Genomic DNA, 12,097 nt, shown 5'->3' with positions numbered 1-12,097 from the left:
TAGACGCTTAATATACCTTTCTTTCTTTCTTTCTCACCCTCCACCATAGACAAATCAGGGAGGTACTCCGCCAGCATGATAAGCTCCCATCACAGAGAACTGACCCTCTTTCTGCCATGAGATTGGTACCAGCTGAAGAGGGATCATAGGATAATCATCGGCTATCTGATATTTCTTTCTTTCCTAGAACTACACCCTAGACCTTCAGGTTCACTTGATATATGCAAGGATTTCTTTTGGAAAGCTTACTTTGGAGGCATTCTTCACTGTAGCACCTTGGGCATAGGCCCACATGTTAGGGTTAATAATGAGACTACTGCTCCATTCATTCAGTGAGATGTCCAAGACCCAAGACTAAGACGTCCATTGCAGACTAGATAGGGGTACATCATTGAGATAAGGAGGATTTTACAGCACCTAGGCCTCAGTTTGACTGGAGGAGCTTGTTGTGGAGCGATAGGTAAAATTAAGCCATTGCAAACATGCAGCTAGGATTGAGAGGAAGCATTCTACTACACTTTACTTTGCATCAATTTAGGAGGCTCACATGATCGCGGTGCATGAACAGTGAATTTATGGAGGTTCTTTGGATCCACGAATACACTTTAGAAGTAAGCTTTATGCACTGTTTATGAAGTGGGTAGCTACATAGGAGTATGTTTAGTGCTAGCACCTGGAAGGGAGTTGATACAGACAATGATGGCTTTAAAATGGAGAGGTCTGCATGAGGTACAAAGTACAATGCTCATAGCATAGCATGAATCTTGAAGTCTACTGCACTAGTTTTTCTTATCTAGAGCTTCTTTTTTCCTACCCATTTCAAAGTAGTTGATTATGCAGGCTTGGCCAAAATTTGGCGCGTGAGTTATACTTGGAGACTCGGCAGGTCATTGTGAAGTCCGCAGCACAGAATGGCACTGGAACAGATGTCACATTCCTCATTGTGCCCATGGCCGGCATATCCCTAGACAAATCAACTTTGCAGCGCATAAAGAAGAAGCTTTATGCACCTTATTTGTCAGCAGTATGGTTTGATGGGGAGTTTGGTTGGTTCGATTATGTTGTGCTACACTTCATCCCCCCTCTCTCTCAAGGTGAGACCTTCTTTCTTACTACTGATAACCTCACATGCAATCTGTTTTTATAGAGCACACGCACACGCGCACGCGCACGCGCACGTGCATGTGTATGCACACACATCCATATGCATATGCAATATAGTAAATTTTGTAAGCAGATTTCATCTTAAAGTTGTGAAAATTCTCTTCTGTTTTTCTGCAGATGCATATAACCTGACTCCTTCGCATATCTCTCGTCAATCAGCAATTCCTCTTTCAACACGAAGAGCGAGTAATGCAGGGGAAATATCAATCATTGCAGGATGTACTACTGGAGGAGTTATCATTTTATTGCTTATCTTGGGAATGATTTTTTTAATTTGGAGGAAGCATTTGACATGTCTGGAAACTCTTTATATTTATCGAAGCTCTCACAACACGACACCCTTTCATGATGTTGAAGGTAATGTTTTCATGCTTTTGACCTATGGTGTCAAAGGTAATGACATTAGAAGAAACACATGGGAAGTTAGTCACGTTAGTATGAGATACTAAGAAGAAACGAAAAGTGCGTTCACAGATCAGATGTTTCTCAGCAGCTTATCCAGTTTGCACACCAACCAGCATGAGACATTGGCAAAGGTCTTCACCATGGAGGAGCTGAATGTCGCTGCCAATAACTTTTGCTCAGAGAATCTGATTGGAACTGGAGGCTTTGGGACGGTATATAAAGGAACACTACAAGACAGCACAGCCGTGGCCATCAAAAAACTGTCAGGGCTTTCCAAACAAGGAGAAGAAGAGTTTCAAAATGAGATTCAGATGATTGTGCGCAGGCTTTGCAGCTCACACCTTATGCATCTACTCGGGTACTGTTCACAACAAGATGAAAGGATTCTTGTATACAAGCTCATGCCACATGGTAGCCTCCTTGACTATCTGAAAGGTACACAATATTTGAGCTTATGTGAATAGCACAGTAGGGTTTCAAATTTTGAGATGTCCCAAGGGAGACTCACATCTAAGGGGTTTTACAGACATAGTCCTTGCCCATTACAAAGGGGAGATCTCACCTGGTTGTTTCTCATGGGAATCTCCCCCCTCCAATCCCCGCCTATTTGACAATGGGTGGGGATCTGTCTGTAAAGACCCTAGAAATACTCCCATATCACCTGTGTGCAGAGGGAAATAAAAAAGTTCTATTTTACTTTTAGATGGAGGGTACTAAAATATAGTTATTATGTATTTTCAGGTGGATCCAGAGAATATCCCATCTCCATCCTAGACTGGAAAACAAGAATCCAAATAGCACTGGACTCGGCAAAAGGCCTTCGGGTAGGCATAATCTTATTTTTTGCATACTGCTTCAAAGACCTTGTTGTAAATGTGCTCAAAAGTCTTTGTTTTTGCACTCACATGCAGTATCTCCATGAGTCGAATCCCCCGGTTGTACACCGAGATATCAAGCCTAGCAACATCCTCCTTGATGAGAATTTTCATGCCAGAGTAAGGCAAATATAACAAGCTTCTGAGTTCTCCTTAAACTTTAATATAATTTTGTAAAATACAGTTCTGGAGATAAATTTAGAGAAACTAAGGGCCAATGATAGGAGTCATTTTAAAGGGCCATGATTTACTGGTAACAGGTTTTATAAGGGGGGGGTATGCAAGTGTCAGCTAAACAGCTTCCTCCACCTACATGGCCAAATCGGAATCAAAATCGTTGTCTGAAACACTTTGATTTCACACAGTCCACCCCAAACGGGAGTGAGGTTCATAACAGACAAATTTTGCAAAAGAAAGTCCAGCCAGTCATCTAGTGGACACGATGCAGCATAAGCCCAAGTAGATTGGCTGTCTTGACCACTAGGCAGAAGGTTGTGAAGCCCCTGTAAATAACCTTTGAACACATGCATGTAGTGAGGGTCTTTACAGGCACATCATCCTCTGGTGCAAAGGGAAGGTCATGCCTGCCCGTTCAATGGGTGGGGATCTGTCTGTTAACACCATGAACAGTTACTGCCTCTAATATATTCAGGAAATCATGCCATGGTTGAGTCTTGAAGTTATAGAAATTTCATGCAGGTAGCAGACTTTGGATTATCAAAGCTCTTTCCAGCTTCGGCGACCAGCCACGTAACAACACGAGTGATGGGGACATTTGGATACCTCGCCCCAGATTATAGCATCACTGGAAAGCTTACTGTTAAGAGTGATGTTTACAGTTTCGGTGTTGTTTTGTTGGAGCTGCTTAGCGGACGAAATGCCATGTTTTTGAATGATGAAGGAAAAACTGAGTTTCTGATCCCTTGGGTGAGTGTCTGAATGCTTTTTGTTTTTCTTATTTCCACAAATGAGCTACATCCTAGATGAGAAAAATAACGTTTGGTTAGATGTGTAGTTGAAGTGTAGATTTCTATCATAATGACATGTCTATTTGCCTTAGCAGGCCAAACCTCTACTCAAGGATAAAAGAAAGAGGACTTTAGTGATTGATCCAGATTTGAAAGATATATGCCCTACAAAGGGAGCAGAGCTAATGGCTTCCCTTATCTTGTCCTGCTTGGAACTCGATCCCGATCGCAGACCCAGCATGGTCACAGTGGAAAACATTCTGGCTGTAATATCTGACACTCCTGTTAATACAAAAAGCAAAAACACAGGTATATATGCAAATTCATGTTATTTTGCCTACATCTCTTGAACTCCCTCCCCCACCCCCCAACAAAAAAACTGTCCGTTGTCTGATAGAAAACAAAAACAGAACAAAAGAATAGCTGAGTTTGGGCCTAAATGGGGTGTTGTTGGGGAAATGACAGAAATAATGAGGGACTGACTGGCGAACAGATGAAATACGCCGTTTCCAAAAAAGAACAGAAGAATAACTGAGTTTCGGCCTAAATGGGGAGTGCTGTTAGGGAAAGGTTTACATCGTCAAATTTTCCCTCTCTATTGAGACGTACTTCTGCCTCTAAAGGGGGTCCTTCGTCGACCACGAGATCTGGTCGTTCCTACTCTGAGTCCTTGAGGATTGTCTCTTGGAACATTCAGGGTCTTGGGGGTTTTTTTCCGCATCGGTGCAAACAAATTGTAAAAACCGAGCTTCACTTTGCAGTCACAGGTGGACCTATGGATATATTGCTCTTGCAAGAGCATAAACTGGATGCTAGTCAATGTGGGAGATCAGGCAAGCTTCTCTCGGGACACACCTTTTGGTCACCGGCTGTTGGTACCAAGGGTGGTGTTTGTATCTCTGTTTCAGCTTTGATCTTGCCTTGCATCATTGGACATGGTGTCATTTTGCCTGCGAAAGCACAGTGGATCCTTCTTATGCAGGGTACTACACGCATTGGTATTCTCAACCTCTATGCTCCTAACCATAGAGGTGAGAGGATTGTCTTTTGGAAATCTCTCACTACATTGATGCCTCTTGCCGACCATTGGATTATTGGTGGGGATGTTAACATGGTTGAGATGCCAACGGATAAAAGAGGTGGACTGAGGGCTTGGTGCATCCTCTTGAAAGAGCATCTTGGGAGAGGTTTATACTCTCCATTCATGGTAGAGATTGTTGGCATGAGAATGACATTTTGAGGAGTCCATCCACTCTTCTTTATTCATGGTCTAATAGGAGAAGAGATGTAGGATGTATCTATGCACGGTTAGACAGATTTTATGTGGATAATTGGGTGCTTGGCAGAGGTGGACTTATTGCTACAGGCACCTCCAAATCTTTTTTTTTCCCGGAAAAACGATCCTTCTATTAGTTAATGAGAAAACGCCATAAGGCTACAAAGCTCACCTTGCAAGGAGGGATAAAAACACAGTGAACACCTGAGCTCCACCCCCGTGGTGGCTGGCCAGGCACCTCCAAATCGGATCATTGCCCAGTGGTTTTATGTATTAGAGATACGAATTGCCATGGATCAGCACCCCATGTACGCATCCCTGATCATTTGTTTTTAGATGCAGAGCTATCGCGTCGTATGCTAGATATTTGGAGATCTCATGACTTCTTATTACAGGCGTCTCAAATCCTAGCCTCTGCTCTCTGTGATATTAGTGACTTTTATCACACATGTGCCCGGCTTTGGACTTAGAAAGGGCTATTAGACGTAGATTGGTTGCCTTGCAGAAAGAGCACGAGAAACATCCTCATGCTCAATGGGTTGCAGATTCTTTATGTACTGTTAGGGTAGAACTTCATCACTCTCTTGAGTAGCGCACGGAGTACCGTTTCCATGCCCAGGAATCCTTTAGGACACAGATGGGTGGCAGATGTAACAAACATTTCTTTGCTTCTCACGGCCCATCTCATGCCAGAGATAGTGTCAGGCAGTTGCAGGATTCACATGACACACTTCACTGAGACCCTCTTATGGTTAGGCAGATTGCCACTGATTTCCATCGCTAACTTCTTAGTGCTGAGCCGCATTCTGATTTGAGACACAGGGCACAGAGGAAGGTTTGGAATGCATTGCCACATTTGATCATTGAGGAGATGTGTGCCGCTCTGGATGCCCCTTTTTCTATGCAGGAGTTCAGTCATGCTCTTCATGCCTTACCTCATGGTAAGTATCCAAGGGAGGATGACCTCTCCCCTATTTTTTTCATTACTTTTTGGGATGAGATCGGGGCTGAGATCACATTGGCTTTGCAGGAGATGTGGGACACAGGTTCTATGCCTTCTTCTCTCACTGAGAGGCTTATTTATCTTATTCCTAACAGCGGGGATAAGACATTGATTGGCCAGTGGAGACCTATCACCTTACTTGGGAGTTGGGGACTGCCTATAAGATTCTTGCTAAGGCAATGAGCATCAGATTGCAGCCAATTTGCAGGATGTTATTCATGATACTCAAAATGGATTCTTACACGGCAAGAGCATCTTTGATAACATTTTCTCGTTTTGGGAGGCCGTCGAATGGGCTAAAACAAGCAATCAGCCCTTAGCCATTCTGCTCTTGGATTTTGAGAAGGCCTATGATAGAGTGGATTGGGACTTCCTTGAGGGTACTCTTAGCCATATGGGCTTCGCTCAGAGATGGATCAAGGGAGTTTCATGCATGTATGGTGATGCCCACAGTAGAGTTCTTGCTTGCGGGGATTGAGGAGAGCGGTTTCAGATTTCTCGCTCAGTACGACAGGGCTGCCCTTTAGCCCCATTATTATATATCATAGTTGCAGAGGCCATGAGCATCTTTCTCCGCTCCACTCCTGGTATTTCAGGATTAAGGTTGCCTCTTCGTAGTCAAGAGGAATTGGTTGAGTCTGAGTTAGTTGATGACAGCCCTGTTTGTGGAGGCTTCACATATATGCTTATGTTCCTTCCGGGTAGCACTAGAGGAGTTCTGTTTGGCAGCAGGGGCACTCATTAATTGGCACAAATCTGTTGGTTTTTGGGTTGGTGATTCACCGAGAGTTGATTGGGGTGCAGAGCTTGGTTTTACTTGGATCAGCAGAGGATGCATTGCTAGATATTTGGGATACCAAGTTGGGATTGATATTTCTCTTGCACAGCAGTTTGCTCCGGTACTAATGAGTATCCGGAAGAAGCTCCCATTGGAGCTCTAGGAGATTAGATTTAGCCTCCAGAGCTTTGGTGGCTAATTAGGTTTTGCTTGCCTCAGCTTGGTTTATTGCCTCAGCTTGGTGCTTCTCTCGTGCGTGCATTGGTCAATTACGGAGATTGATCCGTAATTTTCTCTGGTTGGGTTTGGATGGCACCTCAGACACTCGTGCCAGGGTAGCTTGGCTCACAGTTATTCAGCCCAAAAGAGAGGGGGGCTTGAATATTATCGATCCGAATGTTCAATGCAGGGCGTCGCTTTGCAAACTTGTGGTCAGACGTTTCCTACCAGGCACTGAGCCTTGGAAGGATTTTTTCTTATCTCAGATTTCCGGATGTACACCCAGGGTCAGGAGCGACTGGATGCCCAGCACAAGTTTTTTGTTCATAGAGGCTGATATTAGGGCACCATCTTCCCCTCTTATTGCAGCCATTGTCAGAGCATGGAGAAGCATGAGATATTTTTTGCGACAAAGGCTTCCTAGGTCTTTGGACGAGGCTGACCAACAACCTATTATGTGGAACGAGTTCATTAGGGATGAGGCTGGTCGGCCACTTGGTGTTATATGCAATGGTCAGGATGGGAGAGATGCGCATATACAGTTCTTGCTTGGAAGACCTTTAAGAGTCTTCCGGAGGATCAGAGAGTTACATCCATTCAGCATCTTAGGGGCTCTCGCATTCATATTAATCAGATTGATGCAGCTATTCCACATGAGTGGCTTCTGGGACCTTTCATGGAGACTATCATCCGAGTTGGCTGGGAGTTTTTTCGAGGATAGGCATACCTCTGCAGGTCATTGCTCTCCCGGGCCAGGAGGATATAGATTGCCTCATTTATTCTATCATGTGGGAGATTAATGAGATGTAGTATGGAGGATATCATTCCAGATACTAGGCTTAGTCCAGTGAGGATTGTTGGTCGCTCGGGAAAGCACTGGTTCATTGACCCTTCTTCTCAGATAGTGACTCATGGCTCTTGGTGTTTGTGGTTATATGGTGGCAGTCCTATCAGATATCTTCAGTGGGATCCGAGAGAGTGGGAGTGGATTGACGCCTTCAATCCTTTGAAAAGCCTTCCTTTTTTTAGTTTCACTGTCTGGAATGCCAGGCTTCTCCTCACTCGATAGATGCATAGGATCCCTATTCTCAAGCCTCATTGGGAGAGCTATGATATTTCTCTAGTGATACAGCGCAGATATTGGCACAGACTTTGGCACTCATACAGAAGGAGCGAGATCTCCGATTTCTTTTGGTTATTCTTACATGGTGGTCTCCCCACCAATCAGTGGAGATCAGTTTTCGGTGTAGCACCTTCCTGTCCTAGGTGTGCGGTAGATTCTGAGACCGTACAACACTGTTTATGGGGATGCAGCACTGCACAGCAGATTTGGGGTCTTGTAGCCCAACTTATGGGCAAATTGAGTGGTCAAGCCATGCATGTGACTTGGGGGCAGTTGCTTGGCTCTCCCACTGTGGTCGGTAGTTTTTTTATGAGGGCAGTGGTACAGATTCCTCTATTTTCATTCGTAGATGTATGGCCCAGCATGGTTTATTACAGGATGTTCCTCACTCTGATTATATATCCCCTAGTCAGAGGATTGACACCAATTGGGAGATTATTGCCAGTATTACTGCATGGCAGATCTGGAGAGCTAGATGCACGGAGGCTATTGAGGGTGTCTAGATTTTTGGGTCTCAGTGCATTACTACTATATGGGGTGATATCATCCATACTCTTATGGCTACTTGGGCTCGCATTTAGGGGCCCTCTCGTTTTGCGCAGGCGAAGCGTGTGATATTTATGCGGGAATGGGACCATGGCAAATTCTTTTTCTTTAGTACCATAGGTCTTACATGGCATCATGATGCTCCTCAGTGGTTGAAATCACCTTACATATTGGGGTGATTCTATTCTTTTCCGGCTTATAGCTATGATTGTTGTATGTTTTTCTCATACTTAATAGAAGTCTCTTTCTGAAAAAAAAATGGCAAAAATAATGAGGGACTGACTACTGAACAGATGGAATGTGCCGATTCCAAAACTGGAGCAGGTGAAATGGCTGAAATGTAACAAAATTCTATAGCCCTCCCCCTCCCCCTCCACACCCCCCCCCCCTTCTCTCTTTTCCTCAACTCGCTTCAGTGCCCCCCCAACCTCGTGTAGCCCCTCCTTTGCCACCCTCTCTCGCCTCTCCTGCTCTTGTCCGCCAGTGCACCTAGCGACACCCCCCCCTCCTTCCTTGCTTCCGTTTCGTATCTTCCCTCGACATGTCCCCGTCACCTTATCCGTTCTCTGACCAGCCCCTCCCAGCCAGTGCCGTTTCCCCCCCACCCCCCTCTTCCTTGCTCCATCCGCTCCCCCCCCCTTCCTTACCCTCTCTCCCGTCTTCTTGGTCCAGTGATGTTTTTTAAAACTATGGCAAGTTCCGGTATCTTCTGGGCAACACGCCTTCGACCCGTCATCCAACCCTTTGGCTGGTGTCTCGGGCTTTCTTGTGATAGCGTGCTTTCCAAGTCTTAGGAAGGAATACCTTCCTCTCCTCCCGATGATAAGTGGTGCTATCGGGAGAGTGTTGGAATCCCCCCCCCCTCCCCCCCCCAAACCGTTGCTTCGGTTCTTGCACGGACGGCAGGGATTCCATCCCTTCATATCTGCATTGCCTCCCCAGACATTGTGTCTCACACCATTTTTCTCCCTTGTCTGTGGTGGGGGGACCCGATTTTGCAAAGAGTTGAGTACTCTGGCAATGTTTCATCTGTTGCCAAATGGGACCCCTCGCTAGAGAGTGTCCTCCTCGGCAGTCCAGGCCCCCCGCCCCCGCTCAGCCCCAGCTCAGACCCTCCCTAGGGGGGTGGGCGGGACACAAGCCCCCAAGTACTAGAACACTAGGCCCCGACCTCAAATGACATCGACGTAGGAGAGTCGCAGACCATTGGCCTGAGGCTGAACCGCTGACTTCGAGAGTAAAGTGACTTTGATAGGCGCTCTAAGCTAGCAAGATCCAGGAGGATATGGATTTGTTAGAGGACCGTTACGGGCATTTATCTCAAAAGCCCCCCATGGTGATGCGGGCCCGGCCTCGCACCCCCCCCCTCCCGCCCCTCCTGCCTTCCCCCCCTCCCCCGCCATCAACTCTGACTCTTCCCCCTTCAGCTCCCTTTGTTCCGGTTGTATCAGAACCCCCTCCCCCCCCCCCCCCCCCCCTCCACTCTCTCCTCCTCTCCAAAGCACCCCCCCCCCGCCCTTCAGTTGTGCGTGACCCAGTGCAAAGACAGTCGACCGGCTCAGTCTTCCATTTGATTCATTGTTTTTCGGAGCCGTTAGAGATGACCATCGCTGCCTCTCCGGTGCAGGCTCTCTCTCCCAAGTTGCTGGCACCCCCCGCAGGGTGTTGGGACAGCCAGTCGACTACAGTTTTCTCTGATGCCTCCCTATTGAGGGAGTTGGTATGTTTGAGGAGATAGTGGCTCCCATTCGCATGTGTCGTGTTATACCACTCCAAACCGTCCACCCGAAAGAGTGGTGTGATGATCTTCTCCTTCCTACTGAGTGCAGCACAGGGGACAGACTCGAGCACAGAGTCAGTGTCCACTACTATACAGGGGAAGGCCATAGAGCTTTCACATCATCTACATGACCTGCATATCACAGATGTGCTTACCCACCTTTGGCCTTTGGCTTGGATACAGTTGGGCGGCTCACGCCTTAGGGATCAAGCAGGAGGGATGGTGTCCTCCAGCTTGGAGGTGTTGCTTTTTGTGTTTCCCCATGTTTCAGTGGCAATACCACTTCCTCCCTCCTGTAGATACCTACACTGTGATGACAGGTGGATTCCAAAGTATGCATACTCTAGGGCTCAAACAGAGTGGATCCACATGGAGTCCAGGATAGGTGCCCACCTGGCGCAGCTCCACCCCAAGACCGATAGTGATTACTCTCCATTGAAACCTACGACCAAGCCTCTTCAAGTGGAGGGCAGTTCCGATAGTTCCGCTTCCCATCGCTCATAGTTATGCGGATTGTCTCATGGAACATTCAGGGTTTGGGGACCCACGGTGCTTTTAGAGGCATGGTGTCCTTAGAGAGGAGCTCCATAGAGCAGCAGTTGGTGGACCCATTGACGTTCGCTTCATTCAGGAGAACCGTCTTTCAGAGGGTCGTACCTGTCGATGTGGGAAGATCTTGCAGGGCAAGAGTCACCTTCTGGTCCTACTCTTGTGGTCCCTTTGAGACACAGGGTGGAATGCATATCTGTAGTGAGCAACTTTTATCGGCAGTGGTCGACTTAGGCGCCATTGTCACTGGAGGTGACATCAGGATTGGAAATGATTGTGTGGGCTTCTTGTATGTATACGCGCTGAACGCTAGTAGGCAGAGCCACCTTATAGAGTACAGTTCGTCAGTCCTTGCCGCAGGCATTTCTGGTGTATGGGTTAGGATTTTAACATGCTAGAGTTGGTTGATGACAGACTAGGAAGTGGCATGGCTACAATATTAGGTATAGGGTGTCGTGGCATACGAGAGAGGTGGTCCCTCACGCTTGAACTTTCCTCTTGACCCCCTTCACGTCTAAGGAGTTGGCAGAGGTTATGGCAGCATTACCTAGGAGAAAATGCCCGAGAGAGGTCACTTCCAGCCTCCTTATTTATACGTCATTGGGAACTCATGGAAGGCGGCCTCATGGCTGCCTTCAGCGAGACAATGGTTATAGGAGCCATGCCAGAGAGGTTGTCCGAGGGTTTGATCCACTTGATTCCCAAAAAGGGTGGTGACAAGCTAGAGATTCGGCAGTGGAGACCCATCACCCTCCTATAGAGTGTCCATGAAATTTTGGTCAAGGCCATCAGCCAGAGACTAGAGCCCTTTCTCCCTGACTTGATTTATGCTACACAGACCGGTTTTTTTCAAGATCGGAGTATTCTGGACAATATCTTTACCTTCTGGGAGGCGACCACGTCGGCGAGGATGCATCAGTAGGATCTGATAGTACTCCTTGATTTCGAAAAAGCCTATGATAGAGTAGATTGGGGCTTTCTAGAGGGGATGATGTGTAGGATGGGTTTCCCGGAGGAGTGGGTCTAAGGTGTTTCGGGACTCTACTCAGCTTCTCAAGGTTCTTATTCAGGGAGCTAGAGGTGACAGATCTCTGCTTGCTTGCTCAGTCTAGTAGGGGTTCCCTCTAGCACCTTATCTCTTCCTGTTTGTCGCTGAGGCCATGAGTAGTTTTCTCTCTGCCTAGAAGACTGGACTCCAGGAACTGCGTCTTCCCATCCGTGTATAGAAGGAGCTTCTCGATTCTGAGTTCGCAGATGACAGTGCAACATAAATGTCTTTGGCCACCCAATTGGTCCACTCGTGCTTTCTCATCATGTATGTACACTGGACTGGTGTCCATGGCAGTTGTATATGCCGGGGATTGATGCCACTCATGTGATACTGTGGACTTGGCTTTCCGTTGGGACTTGT

General features: G+C 46.8%; 1 protein-coding gene across 17 annotated transcripts in view; it reads left to right on the top strand.

Annotated features, from left to right (window-relative positions):
- Positions 1–12,097, top strand: part of LOC147612186 (uncharacterized) — a 170,778-nt gene that overhangs the window by 134,033 nt on the left and 24,648 nt on the right. For 11 of the 17 annotated variants that reach the window (XR_015263673.1, XR_015263671.1, XR_015263667.1 and 8 more), the window contains 7 exons: positions 841–1,094; positions 1,282–1,521; positions 1,639–2,004; positions 2,311–2,393; positions 2,481–2,564; positions 3,144–3,371; positions 3,505–3,721. Coding sequence is in view for 3 of the 17 variants with exons in the window: in XM_086784066.1 (XP_086640192.1) it covers positions 841–1,094; positions 1,282–1,521; positions 1,639–2,004; positions 2,311–2,393; positions 2,481–2,564; positions 3,144–3,371; positions 3,505–3,721 (1,472 nt within the window). In the remaining 14 variants the exon portion in view is untranslated. The remainder of the gene's footprint in view (positions 1–840; positions 1,095–1,281; positions 1,522–1,638; positions 2,005–2,310; positions 2,394–2,480; positions 2,565–3,143; positions 3,372–3,504; positions 3,722–12,097) is intronic. The other 6 variants (XR_015263672.1, XR_015263668.1, XR_015263666.1 and 3 more) reach the window with 1 other exon arrangement.

This window comes from Cibotium barometz, chromosome 46 (genome assembly GCF_041138505.1).
Source record: "Cibotium barometz isolate CiBa-2024 chromosome 46, ASM4113850v1, whole genome shotgun sequence".
Taxonomy (NCBI): domain Eukaryota; kingdom Viridiplantae; phylum Streptophyta; class Polypodiopsida; order Cyatheales; family Cibotiaceae; genus Cibotium; species Cibotium barometz.
The sequence above is the reverse complement of the archived record's forward strand: the minus strand, read 5'-3'. Positions and strand labels throughout refer to the sequence as shown.